General features: G+C 44.7%; 1 protein-coding gene across 21 annotated transcripts in view; it reads right to left on the bottom strand.

Moving 5' to 3' along the window:
• DST (dystonin) overlaps positions 1 to 22,873 on the bottom strand; it is a 435,317-nt gene that overhangs the window by 154,069 nt on the left and 258,375 nt on the right. For 18 of the 21 annotated variants that reach the window (XM_072944761.1, XM_072944766.1, XM_072944764.1 and 15 more), the window contains 18 exons: positions 19,823 to 19,935; positions 19,621 to 19,727; positions 17,060 to 17,179; positions 14,608 to 14,703; positions 14,362 to 14,489; positions 10,858 to 10,951; positions 10,422 to 10,576; positions 8,803 to 9,217; positions 8,438 to 8,566; positions 8,098 to 8,175; positions 7,850 to 8,011; positions 7,655 to 7,759; positions 4,797 to 4,892; positions 3,250 to 3,375; positions 2,262 to 2,414; positions 1,915 to 2,069; positions 1,583 to 1,709; positions 910 to 1,093 (listed from right to left, as the gene is read on the bottom strand). In XM_072944761.1, the coding sequence (XP_072800862.1) occupies positions 910 to 1,093; positions 1,583 to 1,709; positions 1,915 to 2,069; positions 2,262 to 2,414; positions 3,250 to 3,375; positions 4,797 to 4,892; positions 7,655 to 7,759; positions 7,850 to 8,011; positions 8,098 to 8,175; positions 8,438 to 8,566; positions 8,803 to 9,217; positions 10,422 to 10,576; positions 10,858 to 10,951; positions 14,362 to 14,489; positions 14,608 to 14,703; positions 17,060 to 17,179; positions 19,621 to 19,727; positions 19,823 to 19,935 (2,543 nt within the window). Of the gene's footprint in view, positions 1 to 909; positions 1,094 to 1,582; positions 1,710 to 1,914; positions 2,070 to 2,261; positions 2,415 to 3,249; positions 3,376 to 4,796; positions 4,893 to 7,654; positions 7,760 to 7,849; positions 8,012 to 8,097; positions 8,176 to 8,437; positions 8,567 to 8,802; positions 9,218 to 10,421; positions 10,577 to 10,857; positions 10,952 to 11,071; positions 11,440 to 14,361; positions 14,490 to 14,607; positions 14,704 to 17,059; positions 17,180 to 19,620; positions 19,728 to 19,822; positions 19,936 to 22,873 lie in introns of those variants that run through there. The other 3 variants (XM_072944773.1, XM_072944780.1, XM_072944781.1) reach the window with 1 other exon arrangement.

Below are 22,873 nucleotides of genomic sequence, written 5' to 3'. Positions count from 1 at the left end.
ACACAATCTCTTCCTTTAACCCCTGTATAAAATCCAGGTTTGATTCTGGGAAATCTCTGCACCTTGCTCTCAATTTTGCTGTGAATCTAAAACTGCTCTAAAAAGAAGTTTTTAAAAAAAGTCCAACTTTGGTATATGGGAAAAATCACTGAACCTTTTCTGAAACTAAAAGGTCACCATTCTAAAATAATGCCATCTACAGCAACATGGGTGGACCTGAGATGGTCATTCTAAGTGAAGGCAGCTGGAAAGGGAAAGAAGAATGCCATATGATATCACTCATTTGTGGAATCTAAAAAAAATGACACAAACGAACTTATCTACAAAACAGAAACAGACTCACAGACATAGACAACAAACTTATGGTTTCCAGGGGATAAAGCAGGTGGGAAGGGATAAATTGGGAATTCAAAAATTGCACCTCTTGGGGAGTGATGGAAATATGAGCTATATCTTGACTGTGGTGGTGGTTTCATGGCTGTATACATCTATCAAAATTCATCAAGTTGTACATCTGAAATACGTGTAGTTTACTGTATAGGAACCATACCACAATAAAGGCGTTAAAAAATAAAACAAATAAAATTAAAATAAAGGTTAAAAAAAAGATCATCATTCTGAACACGACATTTCAAAATAGTGAAAATGTTCAAAAGCAGATTCATCAAGACTTCATAGTTTGTCACACTACCTGAGTGGAATCTTTTGATTAATTCATCATTCGGAAATAAATGAATCCGTTCCTGAATCTCCCTACCTCAGACACGCATTTAACGTCCAAGCAGCGGTGCCTACCTCTCCCAGGCTGAGTGACAAAATATACCTAAGACTGAGTGTCCCACTGAGAGCAGAAAATAGCTTGGACCAAACACCCATGGGGGGAAAAGGGCAGGAACTCCCACGCTTTACCTCTTTCTGCAGATTTCAGAAGTTCCTGATAATACTGCTTACACACAGTGACCTCCTTTTCCAGCTGTGTTATATCTGAGCCAGAAAATATCTGGGACTCCTGGCTGTCTTCCAGGAAGTCTTCAAAGCGCGACTGCAGGTTACTCAGGACTTGCTGGTGTTCACCAGGTAACATTGTCTTTATCTAAAGCAGACCAGTGATCCAAGTAAGTAAGTGATTACGGTACTAAGAGCTAAATTTAAATAGGACAGATCTCCAGTCGGCCTCACGGTAGATGCCAGTTTATAGTAACAGGCATCAACAGAAAACCACTGGAAATTCATTTTTTCCTTTCATTAGCGATTTCAGGTTTCAAAGACAAGGAGAAACAAGGCTATAAAATTTAATCAGTGAAATCAAAGGCTACCCATCTCTCTGTGCCCAAGCACTACCCTGTCTCCCTGGGAAGATGAAAGCCCTGAATGAAAGACATGATCTACAGATCCCTCCGTTCTTAGAAAAGGCCTCGCACACCGCAGGCAGGTAACGGATGTCCGCGGAACGAGGGACTGTCCGTCAGCAGGGATCTGCTGGGCTCCTCCCACTGACGAGCAAACACAAAACCCACTCCTCAGAGCGACCCGGGCCCCACACTGTCGGACAGGTCGGGCTGCTGGGGAGATTCATCCTTACTGAGGCCACGTTGCTGGCTCGGACGCGGTCGATTTCACTGACGAGATAGCGCCAGGACACCACGCTCTTCATGTTGGTGTGAGACTCATGCCACAGGGTCAGGACGTTCTGATACTGTTGCTCAATCCTGAAATACACGGAGGAACGCGCAGATGAAGCCTTTTCCCTCCCTCTGAGAACATGCTGCAGTGCTGTCTTTCTGTTTGTGAAACATCCCAGGTTTACTAGCCCTGGGCCCTTCAGACCCTCTGGGCATGAAAAGGTACGGACTGTCTCTTTCATGCTGACAGCCTCCAGCACGGGGCTGCGCTGGACCCAGTGCACACACACACCTGTTTGCAAAGTCGATCGCGTCCTTGTTGGGCGGAGGGATGGTAAAGCACACGGAGGGGACCATGGCCTCGTTGCCAGTGGGGCTGATCACCTTCCACTTCGCGCGATGGGAGTTGTTCGCCAAGACACACTCATCGTCTTTGAAAATGGTGATCTGGTTTTCAAGAACAGAATAACCCAGTGAAGTCCCTGTTGACCACTTTTCCATACTCAGTCTTGGGGTTGCTTTTATTGTGTGTGTGTTTTTTTTTAATTGGAAATCTTTACCACTGGTGAGCAACATGACCTCATTTTTCAAATATATGAATAATGCCAGCAACTGGTCTGTTTCTTGGAGCTGGAGTACCTCAATCTGTCTGTAGTCACAGATGGCTCTGATGGGAATAGAAGTTTTGAGTGGACAGTCAGGACTCCTTGGCTTTAGTTGGATTATCGCTTTGGCTCTTCCCATCAGGCTGGCTATGGTGCTTTTATACTGCAAAAGCTCTTCTTTCTCCTCCTGGGTGAGAAAAAAAGACGGATTTTAAAAAGTTGAACGTGTGCTCTGTGTTGTCTCAGGAACACACAAACGAGAAAGCACCAAACGAAAAAGCACATAGGCAACTTCATCAGGAAAGTCTTCCCTGACCATCTTGGTCTCAACGATTTCAACCCCTCTCCTCCCCCTCCAAGACCTCTCTCCCCCTGTTATTTATAAGTTTGTTTTCTTTTTTTTCATTTTATTCTTTTTGGGGGCAGGGGGGAATTAGGTTTATTTATTTATGTATTTTTCTTACTTCTTTTGTTTTTTTTTTTTACCTTTTTTTTGTTCTTGTTTTGAGGGAGGAGGTAATTAGGGGTTTTTGTTTCTGTTTTTGTTTTTTTAAAGGTGATACTGGGGACTGAACCCAGAACCTCGTGCATGCTAGGCATGTGCCCTACCTCTGAGCTATGCCCTCCCGCTTCAGGACAGAAACTCTTGTCTGTTTTGTTCCTGTCTCTAGCACCTGAAACAGTGCCTGGGACACAGAAAGTGCTTAACAAGTATTTACAGAATGAATGACTTCACACACACACACACACACACACACACACACGCATGCACGTGCACACACACACACACACAAAATGCTGTTAAAGTATTTTACAATATCCAGGCAATCACATAAAAAGCACTTCTGTTGTACTTGTCACCAGAAAACACTAAAACCGAGTATTTAAATGCTTGGTGGAATGAGGCGGAAATTTCAAGAGGACCCATGAAATGTGAGGCTCTGCACGTGGAAAACATACTAAGACACGAATCTAGTCCCCACTGGACATGACTGTTGAAACACAGGTTTTCGAGTCAGTACCATGGACTCCTGAACGAGGTCCTCCAGCTTGTGGACGCTGCTCGACCTGTCACAGCTGTACTTCCGCTGGATGGCATCTTTTAGGTTCCGCAAGTAGTCAGTCACTTCTTTGGCATCGTTGAAAAACTGCGGAAAGAGGAAAACGGGCCGTTCAAGTGTCTGAAAGGTCAGCAAAGCGCAGAGCTGGCGGGCGGGGCACCAGGTCCCTGTGTGCACCCCTCACGTGCGGGGACAGAATCCACTTACGAGACCACGTGACCAACATATTTCTTTTAACCACATAACTCTTGGACTTGGCTGATGACAAACAACTGCTGACTGCCCGAAGCATGCATCTCTACTACTGTTTTCGCCCTGTATTATTTTTATTCAGAGTTTATACTGCTTTAGTGTCCAGTTGTTAAGTAGGGGTGAAATTTCAAGAATATTTTAAAACTTTTGAAGAATAGGGGAAAAAAGCTCTCTATAGTAAAATAGTTCCTTAACAAGAGAAGCATGTAGAAAAATTAAGATTTTTTTCTAGATTAAATGGCAACAAACTCTCAAAAAAAAAAGTTAAGATTTTCAGACATTTTAAGCAGTTTTTTTCTATAGTACTTCTTTTTATTTTTATTTTTAGAACTGAAGTATAGTCAGTTACAACGTGTCAATTTCTGGTGCCCAGCACAGTGTCCCAGTCATACATATACATACATGTATTCATTTTCTTATTCTTTTTCATTAAAGGTTATTATAAGATATTGAATATAGCCTCTTGTGCTGTACAGAACAAATTTGTTTTGTTAATCTATTTAAGCATTTTTTTAAAGTACTTCCTCCTTAAGTCAGAAAGCAAAAGAAAAATGCCATATGATATCGCTCATATGTGGAATCTAAAAAATAAAGGGGCACAAATGAACTACTTATTATTTGTAACTTAGATAACTGATTTCTTGAATATGTGTGAGCACATCTGACTGCCCTTTATGGTTGGATTACTGCATTCTGTTGATTCTAATTTGGTGGTTGGCTTTGTTCCTTCGATAACTACGTAAGTTTAAAAAGCTAAAGCTCTAAACTGTTCTTTGAAACAATGATCATATGTAAACTAAAAAAACACATGTGCAATATATTGAATATATATATTTACATGCAATATAATGTATATGTGCAAACTGTAATAATTCTACCTAATAAAACTGAAAAAGGGGGAAAAAGAGAAAATACTGCATCTGGTTGAATTTGTTCTGAATCCTGAATTAATCATTATGTGCTGTATGCCAGAAACTGACACAACACTGTAAACTGACTATACTTCAATTTGAAAAAATGAATTTAAAAAAACCTGAAAAAAAAAATAAAATAAAGTAAAATAAAATATTTCCTCCTTCCTAGAATGCATCCATTTATCCTAAAGGACAAATAGCCCTTACATCCTACGAAGAAAAGATTTCGGTTTATTTCCCCTGAACACGGCACGTATGTGTCTTAACAATACGTGACGGCAGTGTGCTGTGACTCAGCCGAAGCTGTGACAGCACCTCCTGACGCGGGGACCGTCTCCGTACCTCGAAGTAGGCGCCGTTGTCCTTTAAGTGCTGCTCCACGCACTGGCAGAGCTGCAGGATCCAGCTCCACTGCGTCTGCATTGCCGCGCGGTAAGCCTTGCAGAGAAAACACAGCCGTGTGACTGTCCAGGGAGGAAGGACGCACAGCCTGCTTCTCCAGAACTAGAGCCTCCTATCTACGGAGACCACGGGGGTCCTTTAACTGAGGAAGACCTGAAAATCAGGGCAGTGCGACATCCCAGTTTCTCAGAGCCAGCCCTCAGCCTGTCAACATCGATGTTTTAACTCAGTCCCGTCAATTTCTTTCCAACCTTAAATGTCTTGGTGATTTTTCTTAAAATAGACGGACGAAGCTAACCTTGACTTTTTCACTGGAAAAAATCTACCTAATACTGGAAACGGAGACAAGCTACCTGGCTTTTCAGAAAACAACCTTCCACTCCTCCCCGCTGCAACAACACTTCACTGTGTGGAATCCTCACACGTGCCTCCTTCCGGCCACTTTCCTTCATCTTTCTTGTCTCCAAATGTTTATATTACTAGGTCACAAAACAGGCCTTCTGACGCAAAAACGCAGTCTGGAGTTTTCTGTCTTTGCTTCCAAAACTAGACTGGAAGCTCTTGGTGGATGTGGGGGTCATTTCATTGTCTGTTTCTACCCAGGGCTGTCTGGGGGCGGGTGGAGAAGGGCATATGCAATCCCACATCAGTGTAATTCTGGAATCCCAATAATTATAATACTCGGGATTTTTGTTTAAAATGTTTGTTACTGTAATTTTTTATTTATTATCAGGTGCACTGTTTCACACGAGCAAAGATACTGTAGAAAAGACGCCTACTTGTTAGGGAAACATGAAACACCCTTTAAGACTTTAAGGTGCAATCCACTGGCTTCCAGAAGAGGGCGCCCTAGATGCGCTCACAACTGTCTTATGTCGGCCTGTCAGTCCTGGAAAAACTCACTCCCACGGAGCTAAGTCCAGGCAGGCTTCCTGGGTGGAATGCACAACGCAGCCCTGGAAACCTGGCCGCGCAGCTTAATCGTATTAACCCGCTCCCTCCAATGAAGCTGCTTTGAGTAAACTGGCTATAAAAGGCGTATCGTGCGCGGTTAGACTATTAGCTGCTTTTTCACATGAAGTATGAGATGGTGTTGACAATTAACTCTGCCCCATTACCCGCAAGACACTGGATGGGCTGAAGGAATCATAACGATGACTAATAAGACTTCATTTTATTCTTCAAGGAACTTTCAGTTAATTAGACTAACACCTCCGCGTACAAGCAATGAGGTTCACTCCACATTTTCCATTCCCACCAGAACCCTCAACCTGCAACACTTCCCAGCAGCTTTCCTCTCTCTAGGGAACATCCCACTTTCAATCTGTCCTCTTACAAATGCACGTCCACACCCCGCATGACTCTGATTTCCTTTCCCTCGTGGCCCTCCTGAGCTTCCACGGCTTCAACATTCCTACACGGCACCTCCTGAGACGCAAAACCACGTATTTATCCAAGAGAAGGTCACCTGTAACATTCCCCAAACTCCCCAGTGAGGCCTAGAAGTTTCCTAATCTGTGTCACAGTGACGTAGTTCAGAGAACAGAGGCCATCAGATTCCTTTCCTCAGCGGCAGGCCACGTTCTAAGCACAGCTTTGCTTTCTTCCCCCCTGACAATAAACCACATGTGTCCATGCTGGGTGCTCCTCACCCCCTTCCACAACCCCCTTTGCATTAAGAAAGTCACTAAACTGAACCAGTGTTGACCTCAGGCCTGACAATTAGCCCCTGACTCCCAGCCACCACCACATGGGCAGCCTCCACCTCTGGGCCTGAAATGTGTGCCTGGTGTTGTTCCCACACGCCTCACAAAATCGGATCATGAACACAATTCCTCAATCAAATCACAGTTAACTGTGGAGCTGGCTCTCTGAAGTCCATAAAACCCCACTCCTGGGCTCTCCGAGTGCCTGGAGCCTACTGACACCCTGAACTCCGACTCCCCACTGCAGGACCCTCCATGTGCCTGCACTTCTGCAAGATGAAAACATCTTCCCCGGATGTGTGTTCACCCTAACAACACTAACCGCCCCAGGAAATGGCTAATCTCACACTACCCTGGGCGGACAGGCCTCACTGCACTGCTGCCCTCATCAGAGTCCTGAATCCCATCACTCAGAGGAGCCCCTGACAAGTCTTGCCTCACTTATGACCCATCAGGTACCTGTGCACGAAGTGACCACGTGGCCCCTACCCCTGTGTTCACAGCCCCTTCCCCCAGTAACAGACCCTCCACGTTCACCTCTTGTCCGTGTGGCCCGCTGTTGCCTGTAGCAGCGTCCCCATTAAACTGCTCCTTGTCCCTTAAACTTCCCCTTGTCTTTGGTAAATTCTTTTACCACCCACAACACTGGTCCACCGCGTCACCCAGCAGTAACGAGCACTTCCTGAGAACACACTGCGGACCAAACCCTGGTCTAAGTCGTGAGAGGACATTATCCTCCCTCCCACTTTAGGTCAGTGGATGGGGCTGAGCCAGGTGACGGCATGGCTGCGACATCACCCAGTCGGGAAGAAGCCAGCGTCAAGTCAAGGCTGCCGAGTCAGCCCTCCGTAGTTACTGCAACACATCCCTCTGGCCACGGGGGCTCACAGAGTGCCTCCAGTGTAAGTGGTGAGTGAGTGACACACTCAGAGCAGGATGACTAAAGGCAAATCAGTACGACTTGTCAGAAACGGTCTTGTTGAGCTGGGTGGTGATAAAGCTGCACGGTTTGCACTTTTCGATTTATCAGCCAATCAAAGGATCTGGAGGGTCATAATCAGATGTCCATGTTTGACCGACTTTCTGACCTACCTCAATGGTCAGTCGGGCGGGGTGATTTTCCACAAGCAGCTGCTCTGCTATCTCCTGGACGGATTTGATGTTTTCTTCTTTTTGATCAAGTTCTCTCATTAATTCCTAATAGAAAGAAAGAAGTAAGAAATGTGTTAAGAAAAAAAAAAGACAAAACCTGTGTCTTTACAGCACAGTGACAGAAGTCACACTTACAGCGTGGTACTCTCTCTTCCTGGCTATGTTGGTGTTTCTCTCGCTCCAGTCGTAAGCAACCTCCTCCTCTTCTTTTTCATTCAACCAAATCAGTTCCTTAGTGGCACGAGTTACAAAATTATAGAGGGTATCCAGGTGCCGTTCCTGATTCCTGGATGTATTCTTTGTAAGGAGAATCATGGTAAGAATCGTGTCTTTGCCACCCAGGGACAGATGATAAGGGAAAAGGAAGGTTGAAAAGAACTCACCAAGAGCTTTGCATACTGACTTTCCAGTCTGTGCAACTTCTCTGCGTAAGTTAGCTTAAGAGGTGCGGTCATCTGGATCTATGTCGTGGGATGAAAAGAGGTTAGGAATTCTGACCTGTAGTCAGTGTATCTATTATCCTGTTACACAGTCTTTATAGGAAGGGCAAAACAAAAATGGAGATGAAGTATATACAGATTTGGAGGGGTGATAATTAGGTCTATTTATTTATTTATTTTAATGGAGGTGCTGGGGATTGAACCCATGACCTCGTGCACGCTAAGTACATGCTCTACCCCTGAGCTATACCCTCCCCCTCATACAAATTTTAAATTCACATACCTCACTGATCTTCGCTTCTTTAAGGCTAGATTCAAATTCTTCAATAGCTCGGTGAACATTTTTATGATTCTCCAAATGGCTTTCAACACTTGGCAAATCTGATCCCCATTCAGTGTGGTCCAGTTGCACCTTTCAACAGAAAGATATCAGGTTAAAAAAAAAAAACTGGTATCAAGACTGAGACTCTCAGGGGGAGGGTATAGCTCAGGGGTAGAGCGCATGCTTAGCATGCACAAGGTTCTGGGTTCAATCCCCAGTACCTCCACTAAAAGTAAATAAATAAACTTAATTACCTCTCCCCCCAAAAAAATTTAAAAAAATAAATAGAAGACTGAGATTCTCAGGCAAAGTAAATATTTTTTTACCTGCATCTCATCGACCCAATTCAAAAGATCCTGAACAAATTTCATGTTTATCTCCTCTTCGGTTAAATTCTGATCCAGCAAAGATGACTTGAGAAGGGGCTTCCTGATCTGCATCAGCTTCAGAGTCTGCAGGGAATTCGCCTCGACTCCTGAACTGAAGCTGGGAACTAGTCCTGGTGGGACGCTGGGTGTGAAGGCGGGAGTGACAGCCGGGGTCAGGCGAGACGTCAGCCCCGAGGACAGGCCCGAGGTCACGCTGGACGGGGTCAGGGAGGGTGTCAGCCCCTGTGTCAAGCTCTGAGTGATGCCTGATATCATGAGCTTCGTCTGCTCGGTGGTCAGCACGCGGCCTTTGCTGTACACTGAGGAACATTCATTCCTTAGGGCCAGAATTTCATCACGCAGTTTTGCAACCCTGAAGAGAAACACACACGGGATGAGCTAGAATACAAGAAGCGTTCTTCACAAAGGTGAACCCTACGGGCAGCCAAGGACTCTAATGAACAGCAGCGTGTCAGTGCTGCTCCACAGCCGGAACAAAGGCCTCGCATTAACGCAGGATCTTGTAACAGGGAGAGGGGCCGGGGAGGAGACCTGGGACCTCTGCACCTTCCACTCAGCTTTTCTGCAAAGCTAAACTGCTCAAATACACAAAGCCTATTTTTTCCTTAATTTGGGGTGGGGGGTAATTAGATCTATCCATTTATTTTGATGGAGGTCCTGGGGATTGAACCCAGGACCTCGTGCATGCTAAGCACACGCTCTACCTCTGAGCTATACCTTCCCCCTACAAAGTCTATTTTAAAATGGCATTTAATCACATTGCTAAAACTTTATATCACGAATTTTCTCACTAAACGTTGTTATTATAAGCACTGTCCATATTATCACATAATCTTCAGAAGTGTAACTGATAATGAACGTGATTACTCCACTATAGTATTATTTTCCTGTTATTTGGCATGTAGGGGTCCAAATTTTTGTTACGATAAAGTAGTTTTGACTTAAAAGCTTTTTTCCCTATATTTTTAGATATCTTCTCTTTTTTCTGCTTTTTAAAGATATTTTCTACATTAAGAATTAATACAGATTTCTAAAAGTGGAATTACTGGGTCAAAGCATCATTTATAATTTTTGCTTTATATAGCTCATATATCTGTAAATTTACATATATTTTATATACATATATATATATGTATATAAAACAACTAGAAAGGTTCCATTCCTACCCTGAAACCTACTTCTCAGAGACACAGATTTTTATACACATACATTTTTTCCAAGATGTTGTTACGAATATTTTCATAAGATAAACAGACAACTGAAAGACTGACTTAAAGGATACTTTCCTTGGATTTTCCCTTCTTCAAAAACCACACATGAATATTTCAACTGTATGTTAGTTACTACAGCAGTAAATAATGCATGTATCATAGAATTTTCCCCAGCACTTATCTTTGAAGAACAAAACCTACTTAACACACCAGCACATAACAGAATTAACGTGACACGCATTTTCAACAAAAAAGAGCCCGAGAAATGTATTTCATGGAAGGGTCACCCTCAGCGTTCTCCTCCCAGGTGCCAGGAAACGGTCACACAGAGGGTGCCGCTCTCACCTCTGCACCAGCTGGTCTGCCTGGTAGTATTTCCCATCGATAAGAATCTGTACATCGATGACATGCTGGCGCAACAGGTTCTCACACTCAAGGACGTAGCCGGCAATTTCTGCTTCGTTCTGAAACTGCACCCCTGATTCTAATCTTTTCGAATCCTGTGTTTTAGAAGAACTCAGTATTAATTCTGTGAAACAAAGTTTCAAAACTAGCCTCAAATATAAAACTCGAAATACTGGGGCAGAAAGCTACCTGGGTGTTCTCTGTTTTCCCTTTTGGTTCAAAAATCCGTTTTCCCTCAAGAGCGCAAAGGGAACATAGTCTTTAACACACTTTAGGTTTCAGGAGACAGACTGACCCAATGTTAGGCAAAGTTTTAGCTCATCTGAAGGCACAGCCACCTCCACCACAACCCCAGCGGCTCCTGAAACTGACTTACAGACTGGAGAGCGTTGCGGGCAAGTATCAGTTTGTCTTCACAGATGATGCTGTCCCTCTGAACTCGGCTGGCAATTTGCTGCAACATTTCCAACCTAAGAGAAGGGGCAGACAGAATAACATAAAGCCTCTCCTTTGAAGTCGCAGTCTTCGCCACCCCTGGAAAAAGCAGCCCACCGGAAGCAAAACACGATCCCACACCAGCGACTCCGTACCTGTGACCATCGACAGATTCATTGCCAAAGCTGATGCAGGAGTTGATCAGCGTCGGACCACAATGAACCGAGAGGAGATTTTCATTTGAATCGAGACTGGTTCGGGTGCTAGTCGTGTTACTGAACACAGAATCGCTGCTATGGTAGCTGTAACTACTGCTGTGCATTTTTACCCCTGAAATGATGCTCCTTCTTTGACCGTGAAAAGTAAACTAGAAAGCAGACGGTCTGCAAAAACTTCTACTTCTAACACTGAAAAGGGGCGGCTGAATGTTACAGCGTTAACGGCTCCTTAAATAGGCTCCAAGATGCATATTCCACACACAGCAAATAAATACGCTGATAGCTATTCAAAAGAGTCTCGCCTCCAGCCCTGTGTTTGCTGGCAGAGGGCTGCCTTTTGTAGCCTGCACGGAAGCCTGGCATGTACGAACAAGGCAGGTTGTTCGGGGCGTCACTGGAAAAGACTTGCCAAATATTTTCACCCAGAGTCATCCGCCTGCAACCGCCTCAAAAACAACTCAGATGTCTCACCGAAGCCCAGCGACCATTAGCAAAGGGGAGTCTGGCAATACCAATTGTCAGCCAGAAGAATCCATCAGAGCCTGACCACAGCCTTCTGGAAAGGACCAGGTCGGTACTGAGCAACAGGGCTAAAGCCTGGGACGGGAAAGCGCCTGCCAACAGATGAGTGTGACAGTAAACCAAGTACAGACACTTCCAGGGTAACCACCAGGTCATTCGTTTATGAGGTTCAATGTCCTGAAAAAGTATCCATTTACCATTTACGTGCTCCCAAGGACGTTATGCGTTACTAAAGTTCCTTCGCATTTTTAAAAGCCAAGCACTAAGCAGAATATCAGTGTGATGCTTGCAAGTTCCATCTGTCTGTGCTTGTTCTGTCTTTCTAGAGGTGATTGCCTGGCGTAAGAACGTTGGCTCTTTCTCTTTTGTCTTTCATGTGGTCCCATGCCACACAGTTATTATTTTGCAATACAGACTTCCTGCCAAAAAACTTGTTGCATCAAGAAAAACGAAGGCTTTATCTAGCCCAGCTCCGAAATATTTTCCTACGCCCAATGCTACAAAGCCAAACTGCTGCTTCTCCACCTGGACGGAGATAACTGTGCTTTTCAGAAAGCAAAGGGGAATCCGAGAGCGCCCTGTCACGTATAGTCAGCGCACAGAAAAGCACAAATTACTAAGAGCAGCGCCTAACGTTTCTTCGGCAGCTGTGACGTGTCAGGAAATTGATGATTTTAGAGACACACTCATAACCCGCAAATGCGGTAGGTAGTATTATGTCCTGTTTACAAGCGACGAGACTGAAGCTTTGAGAGCTTAGTGAACCTGAGATTCCCTGGCTTGCAAACCGAGCTAATAATTCATCCAGGACTGACTGGCTCCTGGACCCTGAACTCAACCACATGATCTTTTATTAACATATATTCAAACCCAGCTGCTACTCTGATGACGGACATCTGCCATGTACCCCCTCTGGCGTATTTGCCCTTATTTCAGAGGATAAGCTGAGTATTCTAACCACCCAGAATCATCTCCATGAAAGGTCCCTCCTGGGTAGTCCAGGCGTGTTCTGGTTCTAGTGATCCAGTTGTGCAGATATAATAATGTACTTTAAGAAGTGCATTAGATTCATCAGTAATTTAATGAAGGCCTCACTACACAGACTTGCTCCTGCATCTTCAATGCATCAGTGCATACTTCTTTCATGTGGAAGTGATGAGGGACCCTCAGGACCCTGAGGGCCCCTGTGTAGCAGGCCCGGTGTTAAGTCTGCCAACACAAGGGATGGCAAAAAAAAGGGGGGGGGTTGTCTTCACGTAATGAAAGCTCACAGCTGTGGAACAGGCAGCCCTTATCCCAGCAATCACAGAAATGAACACAAAATTACAACCGAGATAAGGAACAGCAGCTAGGAAGGAACAACACGTGAACTAGGAAGCTTACAACCAAGACGCCTGGACCAGCCTGGGAGGCCGCGGGAAGTCTCTGGAGGAAACGACGTGGGAGCTGAGATCTGAGAAAGATGAGGAGTCAAGAGAGATGGGGAGGGTGAAACTGACTTCCCTGCCGAAGGAACGCATGGTGCAAAGACCCCTTAATGGGGCAGGGTGGGCCTTGGCACATCAGGGCTACTGAGAGGCAGGCAGCGTGGCTGCCCCGCAGACATGGGAGGTGTGACACCACGGGCCTGAGGGCTACACCTGTCCTGGCCTCCAGGCTGTAAGACCAGGCCCATGGACTCAGGCCACAAGCCCCATTCACCACAAGTCAGGCTGCGACGCACAGACTACGATGGAGACAGATCCGTCCCCCAGACGTCTCCTGAGGGCTACATGGTACCTTCCTGGGCATGTGGGTATAGTGGGAGAGACAGGTTGAGGTCAGTGATGACTTTCTGGAGTAAGTGCATTCGTGGACATGGGATGAGGCGAACGTGAGCCGGCATTTACTAAGTGTTCTCCAGATGCCACCTCACTGCCCTTCAAACAGAGGTCTTGCGGGGAAGGTATAGCTCAGCGGTACAGCACATGCTTAACATGCGTGAGGTCCCGGGTTCAATCCCCAGTGCCTCCGTTAAAGAATAAATACATAAATAAACCTAACCACCCACCCCCAAAAATAAAACAAACAAAAAAACAAATAGAGGTCTCATTGCCCCATGGGAAGAGGGCCACAGCCAAAAATGTATCAAGAAATAAACTAAGTTAACTGCTGGTCTATGTATGAGTGTCCAGACCCAGGCCTTGGAGACTTAAATCAGTTTGAGAACTCCTCACTGGTAATCCTGATTGACTTTAAAACTGTAACCACCCGTTATACACAGATGTGTGAATAGCTGTTGTATGTAACAGTTATACGTGTATATACTATTTATGTAACAGTCACAGATGTATCACTGAATCACTTTGCTGAACACCTGAAACTAACACTGTACATCAACTACACTTCAATAAAAAATAAACAAATAAACAAAACAACCAATCAAAAAAAAGCGGTAGCCACCATACTGAATGAGACTTCATGCGCCAACCGAGCCTAGCAGGCCCTCTCTGACATTCCTCCACTGAGTCAAGTCCTCAAACCCCAAGGAAGAGCTTCTCGATGAGAAAATGAAGCAGCAGAAAGACCAAGGTCACACAGCCAAGCAAGTGGAAAAGGAGATCAATGCTGGTCCCAGGCCAGCCAGTCTCCAGAGCTTAAGTTCTTCCCACGTGAGAAGAGCCCCCTCCCATCGCGACAGCCAGGGCACAAAACACCCCCATCACCTTTCCACCTCGGGACGCAGAGCCTTCTCCCTCTCCAGCATGGCGATGATGAGCTTCCCCCATTCTTTTTCTATGTCGTTTGGGTGATAACCTTGAAGGAGTTTGATGCGTCCAAACTCTATCCAAATCTAGAGAAAAGAAAAAAAAGTTAACATGAAGCAAAGATGTCAGAACTTATGTTTTTTTAAATAAAGAGAGATTATTAATAAAGATGATGTCGACAACACAAAGGAAGCTTCCACTCACCTCCAATAATTTATATAGGCGTTTAATTTTTGATTTTTCTGTCTCCTTTGGTGGAATTTCTGTTTCTTTAAACTGTAAGTACTGATTATAAAGTGCCTGAAATGAAAGGAAAAATAAACAGAGAGACAAACTTCAAAGACTGGTTTTCATCATCACATCATGTGGACACTTCAGATGCTGTCTCCTCTGTCACCTGCATTCGGTGGACACTTGGGACACCGACAATTCCCAGCCAGCTGGTAACCAGATTGTGTGAGGTCTGAGAAGGGTGTGATTATTGCTGTGAGCCCAGATTCAACACGTGACACACAAGGATCTGGATAGTAAAAACCACAGCAGTGTCTCCTGCAGCTCCACTATCAAACTCTTTTCGTCCAAACAAGAAGACTTATCCTTTAAAAGATGCATTTTCGGGGTGAGGGAAGCTGGTAGGAAAGGTATATAGCTCAGGGGTAGAGCACGTGCTTAGCATGCACAAGGTCCTGGGTTCAATCCCCAGTACCTTCATTAAAAAAGAAAATTTTTTTTTGAAGATGCACTTTCCAAATGCTGCACTTCTTTAGCTTTTAGGTTTTAGAAAAATAATCTGATGCAATTCCCATAATAGGGGGTGGGGGACATTCTCCTCTATTTCATGGTCTATCCTTGAAAACAGAATTCTTATCAGATAAATAGGAGTAAAATTTGGTTTTAATGTCCCATTGGCCAAATTAAGCAGCTCCTGTAGTGAATGAAGACACATGCTCTTGGTTGTTGCTACTATCATGTAAGCTGAAACCATATAATTAAATTACTATCTAATTTATAGATATTAACTTGGGAATCTCTTAAATATGTTTATTATATTTATTTAAAAGGACCTTACTGAACTACATTCAATATCTTCTTATAACCTTTAATGGTAAAGAGTATGAAAACAAATATATGTATTATATACATATACATGACTGGGAAATTGTGTTGCACACCAGAGATTGACACATTGTAACTGACTGTGCTTCAATTTTAAAAGAGTACCTTATAAAAATTATGTTGATACAGTGTCACCACATTTAATAATTAGAATGTAGACTAATTATTGCAAACCAATTCATGCTGCTTTAAAACAAGTCCCTGCAAATCTTCAGGCAGATTTCCCCGAAGGATTCCATTCAAAGTTTTGCTGGCTAACAAAATTACTTGGTCTTTCCCCTCGATATATTTTTTTTTCCTGCGTCACGTTCTATTCTAGGCACCAGCAAGGAATCTGTGTGGTCACTCCAACTTCTTTAATTACTTAGAACTCTGCATTAATCAGAAGCCAGCATGAATTTGCCCAAGTGTCTGGACAACAGGAATCCATCTGGAAGTGAGTGGAGCTTGAAATCTGAAAAACTGTTTCAAACTCGGCAACGTTTCAGGATGTCCAGCGGTGGGTAAGCGTGGAATGCCCCTATGTCTAAACACTGTTCTCAGTCTATGCGGTGACAGAGGAGGGAGGAAAGCGCTCCTGCCCAGGGAGCTCCCATCCGCACAGGGAGACGCCACACAAGCAATGCAGAGAACTCAGAGAGCAGCACATCAACACACGCCAAGGAACTGCGTGCCAAGGACACACTCCCCGCGGCAACGGGAACAAAAGCTGTTCCGCAGACGTTCTGAACGGACACATGGACGCAATTAATGACTTTAACAGGGCCCATCCTGGGTGAGGTCTGTTTCTGTCATTCTAGTCCGATCAGGAAAACCAAGTCTACATTCAAGGAATGTAGACCCAATAATTCACATTATCCACGTCTCGAAAGAAAGCACAGTACTTCGCTACGACGAACTACATACAAAACGGGACAACTTATTTTCAGGAAGTTTATATATCTGTACTGTCTTTTAATGTTTCTCTAATGTCTTGGCCTCAGAGAGGTGGACTGAGGTTCTCGGGCAGGAGTACATGTTTACCAAACCATGAGCTCATTGACACTGCGAGTCAGGTCTGTACTTTCGAATTCATGGTGAAATATCATATGCACCTCCTGCCACACAACAGAAGCCTCTGGGGCAGTTTTTTTAACAGGATGCGACCACAGGCACACGCCCAGCCATGGCCGTACTGGGACAGGCTTCCGACCCCCTCCTGCCTGGGCCATCTGCCGGCTCCAGGCAGCTCCCGTGCACCAAAAACAACTTGGCAATGTCACTTCCAGAGACCCTCTCAAATTAAACCTTTAACTCTCAACAACTCAAACTTCAGGGACTATACACATTTCTTTCAGATCTAAGGTAAATAAACAGAATCAGGTTTACTTCTACTTTCTCTGTATAATAGGAATTGAATAAGTTTTTTTAAACGTATCTACTGATCAGTAGCTTGTCAAGGGCAATGCTTGTTGAACTTTGGAAATGAGAGGACCCGTTTGGCATTATTTGCAAGTTTCACCATAAGCCCCTCCCTCTCAACGTCTACAGGGACACAGACCTTGAGTTCTACAGGATTATTAGGAAATGTCCTCTCGGACATCACGGTCACGTGGTGTCGGATCCACTGGACGAGGTAGTTCACCATATTCTGGTACTCAATCCATTTGACTTCCACATCCTGGAACAAGAAAACGGCAGAGAAGATGTGTTATCGTCCGCATCTGCAGACACTAACATTCACAGCACACATGACTGGGTCACAGGTCATTCTGCGGATGGACACGCTTTAAGCCTGACAGGACCAGCTGGATGTTTTCTTACTTTCCACCCAGTTTCAACCCTTTGCACATAAACAGCTTTAAAAGCAGGCTATCCACATCTGACCACGAAGACTGGCTTAATGAGTGCCAGTTCTTATCCAGGCCTCGTGGTGCCCAGAAGCACCGGGCTGAGAAGTCTTCTGAGGCTGCACTGAAATGTAGCAGGAAAAACACTGTGATCAATTTTGGTTTTTTTCCCCCAGGCATTCAATACACGGTGTAAGCCAGGGTAGTTTCCATCTCTGCCAGCCTTTCCCAAGTCCACCTTAAATCTGAGACTCAAAGAGTTATGCAATATGTAGGAAATGAGATGGCGATGAAAGCTACAGGAGATGTGTATGGCGGGGTTATTCAAGTCCTCATTAAGAAAACTTTCTTTTTTAAATGGAGGACTGAAAGATTGTCACTTGTGATATTCAATTAAGTATCTGATGAGTGCATATCCTGTTCAAAGCACTGTGCGAAGTGTTATAATAAGAACACAATACTTGAAGATAATACCTTTGAGCAGAGTTACTGTCTAGATGACGAGGCAAGAGACAGTCATAATATAGACAGTTAAGCAAAAAGAAAAGCAGCATTTAACAAGCGTTGAGGTAACTGAAGCAGTTTGTATATGTGTGGCATTGAAATAAGCACCAAGCAAGCAAAACTGTGCCTCAGAAGGGTCCCTCGAGGCTTCCTGGGAAAGGGGGACCCTGAGCAGTTCTAACATGACCAGTAACTGCTGGTGGGTGCAGGAAGCAGCAGATAAAAGACGGGGGAGGTCCTAAGGGGAGTCAGGACTCTGAAACAGAAACGCCCTGGACACCACAAACGGTTTGTGCTGGGACGTCACCAGTAAGACACAGGTAACTAACACGTGCCGAGCTGTGGATGTCAGGACGGCCCGGCAGATTCCATCCAGCCAGCCGTGTGCAGCCCGGAACGTGTCCAGGCTAACCTGGTGACAATGTGCAGAATTGACGGGAAGAGGAAAACAAATGGAGACAGAACCCTGAATGACAGCTCGCACCCTTGTTCTACGTGAAAGGCTGAGAGTGAGGAACTGGGCGGACGCTGCGAGATCAAGCAAGGATTGGCCGCTAGAACCTTCTGGAGCAACGCTCAGCCCTGAATGACTGGCAGGCACTGGAGGGGAGGAGGAGCGAGGGAGCAAGTCACTCGGGGATCAGCCTTCGGGACAAAGAACAAGAGGAGAGAAGAGAAATATGCCTACGACGACAGCACACAGAGGCAAAACAGGAGACCAGAGAGGGGAGCTCCTAGGTCCTCTAAGTGAAACAGGTTGGAGGAGGGGAGGGTATAGCTCAGTGGTAGAGCGCCTGCTTAGCATGCACAAGGACCTCCTCTAAAAATAAATGAACAAACCTAATTATCCCGCCTGCCCCCCTCCCAAAAGTGGCAATTCAGAATAAAGGAGGTATCTGCAGGAGGCGTGGGGCAGCCAGGGTGAGGGGGGCTCCCCGCCAGACACACGACCCACGACAGCGTGTCCTGTTTTCCTCCAGAAACGCACAGGCACAAAACACATGGCTGCAATGAACTGCACAAACCCTGGGGACCAATAAAGAGCCCAAAGCTACATGTCAGAGACTTTGCCCTGCCACGAAGTAGCTCTGTTCCTTTGTTCAAATCAAATCACCTTCCTCCAAGCCTCACCTTTTAATCAGAAAACAATTATCTCCTGGGATCACCTAAGGTAATAAACCTGAAAGTGACTTCAGAAGTGAGATATTCTACACGTACAGAAGGACACCAAACAGAGCAGCTGCAAAACAGCAGCAAGTGAAACCCTCTTACTGGAGCGGTTATAGCTTTTACTTCTCAAGTGAGGGGGGAGGGTACAGCTCAAGTGGTAGAGCGCATGCTTAGCGCAACACGGTCCTGGGTTGCATCCCCAACACCTCCTCTAAAAATAAAAGATGTAAGTAAACCTAATTCCCAGTACCTCATCTAAAAATAAATAAGTAAACCTAATTACCTCCCCCTAAAAAAATAAATAAAACATATTTTTTAAATAAATAAAATTAGATTTTAAAAAGGAGATAAAATGACATGCAATTCTGAACAGCCTACTATACTGATAACACAAAGACTTTTTTTGCGTTCTACTTCAATTGCAATAGTGGAATGGCGCCCTTCAAATGCACATGGTATCCATTTATTGAAGAGTGTAATAACCCAAATCCTTTAAAAAATACGCGATATTTTAAACCTGTACCAAGCACTATCAGAGAATTCAGTCAACCGGTCTTTTCTGAGTGAACAGCTTCTGGGCGGAAAAATCAGTACTCACATTTGCACCGATGCCTTCTCCGCCCTCAGGGACTTTGGGGAATGCATCATAGAGAGATGACACGTAAGTTATTACTGACTTTTCATCAGGTGAGGAGACGTCAACATCTGAAAGCAGCAACATGAATTATTTCAAAATGCTGACAAATTTCTGCAGATCAGACTTTCAAGCCAGGCTCCCTCTAATCGAGACGGTCACTCACCTTCAGGATCCAGAAGTCTTATGACACCGATTTTTTCGGCCACGTAAAAAGCGTGCTCTAAATTTGCAAGGTTGCTTTGAACAGCAACAGTATTCATGTCTATCAGGTCCGGCCTAGGAAAAAATTCACCGTGTTAATTACATCCCTAGCTTGCTGATTCAATGTGAAATTCATGTGTGTCTATTTACAGAACAACTCCTGCACTGAACACTAACACTACACCTGTGCTGAAATACAGAGATTTTCATCAAACCTCTAACATTGCTCACTTCTCTCAGAAACTTCTGTGGAAGCAACCTGAGTGTCCATGGACAGATGACTGGATAAAGAAGATGTGGTATATTTCTACCATGGAATACTACTCGGCCATAAAAAATAATGAAATCATGCCATTTGCAGGAACATGGATGGACCTGGAGGTTATGATACTAAGTCAGTCAGAGAAAGACAAAATATCATATGATATCATTTATATGTGGAATCTAAAAAAATGACACAAATGAACTTATTTATAAACCAGCAGCAGACTCACAGGTATGGAAAACAAACTTATGGTTACCAAAGGGGAAAAGGGTGGGGGAATAAATTGGGAGTTTGGGATTTGTAGATAAAGACTACTACATACGATAAAAGAGACAAACAACAAGGTCCTACTGTACAGCACAGGGCATCGATACAATATATCAACATATCCCCTGTGCTATATAGGGTGTCTATTACAAGATAGTGAATATATCAGTATTCAGTGAATATATCAACATCTTGGAATAGCCCCATAATGAAATATGTGTGTAATGAATCGCTATGCTGCATACCGGAAACTAACAGAGCATTGTAAATCAACTAAACTTCAGTTTTTAAAAAAAGAGAGACACCCTTTTTGGCCAAAGCAAACGGAACAAGGAAAATAAAACATAATGTATAAACTTTCAGCAAATTCGACAACTTCCTCGTAATCAGAATACATAGGAGTATCTGCCCCATTTAACTGATTTAAGCTCCACTCCTTCAATGGGATTCTTCTAACCCAACTAGCATCTCCTCGGCATTTCTCCCCGGACACAAAGAGCTCACGCCCGCTTCCCGGTCACTCCCACGGCACAGCCCCCACCGCCCTGCAGGCGCCCTTTCCAGACACTGCTGTATTCCACAACCTAACTCATCCTGTGGGCAGAGATCAGGTCCCACCTCCTCTATGGGGCCCTCCCTAACCTCCCCAGCCCTCATTTTTCTCTCTGTTCTCTGAACTCCTTATACTCCTGGGCCTGGGCCCGGGCCCATTAATCTGGCATTTGGAATAATCACATCCTTCTTTGCCCTATAGATTCACTGTGTAATGTGCAGGTACATCTTGTTTCTCCCAACTGGTCAACTTCCAGGACTGCAAGAACCACATGGTATTAGTAAACTTTTGCACCTTACCCCTCTGCTGACATAGAGGGGCATCGACATTGCAGACGCTCAGTAGTACCTACAGATGAGTCGGTAAGCAGGTTGGTTAGTTAGTAAATTGAATCCTACATGAAAGACCAAAGTAAGCACTAGCTTATAGCTTCACAAGCATTGTGTTACACACACACACACACACACACACACACACACATGCACGCAGACACACTGTCATATAGCAGAGACTGCACCTCTTTCTAATTAGTGAGACTTGTATGATCCTCTAAGCCACAGGGCTCACTGGAAGCGGGCTGTGTCTACATAATAGACAAGAAAAGACTTCCCAAATACTCCTTGAACAAACAGGGTCCTTGGAAACTTAACGCAAGGCCAGAAGCCAGTCAGGAAACCGTCCTTTCAAAAAACAAAGCACTGCAAGAATGCAGACGTCCATGTGGAAACAGGAAAGCCTTCAACAAGAGCACTCCAAAAATCTCTGAGTTAAGAACCCGCTTCTCCACTTCCAAAGAAAGGCTCTCTCTACCCTCCCCAGGCATTCTGGCTTTCTCAAAATGGCCATTTGGGGATCTGGAGACAGAGTGGGAGGGCTCAGAGGCAGGGTGGGAGGGAGACATGCAGTTACTCTGAGCACTATTAGCAGGCGCTTTACATGAGAAACTCTTTGGAAATGTATCATTAATCTTAGGAAGGTAAACAGCAATTTGCACTCTGATGTTTATCTGCTGAGAAAGCAGACCTCCAAAGAAATCCACTTCCAGCTTTTAAAGGACTCTGAAGTGCTCAAAATCTTGAAATTTGACCACTATCTACCTACCTACTTCCTAGGAAATTATTAGGAAGTTCCTTAGTGCTTTTCACCTTGCCACCACCTAGATCCCTGAGAAGGAACCCTACGTTGATTAGGGGAACAAGAAACCCACTGACAACAATAGAGGTAAATGACATACCTCTCAAAGAACACTTTTTACTCCGACGGAAGCATCAGAAAGACGCTGCCAACGTCAAGATTACTAAACAGGTGTGTAAAACAGACTCGACCAAAACAGACACCTGAAGTTCAAAAAACTGGTCTCCATAAAGCTCAGACACTCTGAAGGCACAGAAAGCAGCATTTCTGCGTTTGCCAAATCTCCCAACAAGAAGGGGCATGCTGTCCTGCAAGCCTGCCATCAGCGAGAAAAGCAAACACTGAGTCATCCCCGAGAGAATGAATACAGTCATTGAAGAACCCAGTTCCCAACTCGGAGAATGAAACAGAAAAGCTGCCTTCAGGATGACACAGTCGCTTCAGCACAAAGGCGGCTGTGTAATGCCCTGATTTGGGGTAAGTCACCTCTCCTAGCGTCATATTTAACACTTTAAAGGAACTAAGACTTCAGTGGTTTCCCTCCATTCACATGATGCAGTGGACAAAAATGAACAAATAAGCAAGAAGTTTTTTAAGACCACTCTGAAAAAGCCGCAGGCGGAACGTGCTCAGAATCCCACCCCTCCCCCAGGGCCTCCTTTCAGCCCCCACCCTGCCTCTCTGTTTGTCTGAAGGTTCCAGAAGGTGCACGTGCTGTGACCTACCTGCCTTCTAGAAGCTTCCAGAAGCTGCCTTCCTGGGACCACACAACCCTTACGAACAAACTTCAGCTT

Source organism: Vicugna pacos, chromosome 20 (assembly GCF_048564905.1).
Source record: "Vicugna pacos chromosome 20, VicPac4, whole genome shotgun sequence".
NCBI classification, from domain to species: Eukaryota; Metazoa; Chordata; class Mammalia; order Artiodactyla; family Camelidae; genus Vicugna; species Vicugna pacos.
Note: the sequence above shows the minus strand (reverse complement) of the source record. Positions and strands in the feature narration are given on the sequence as shown.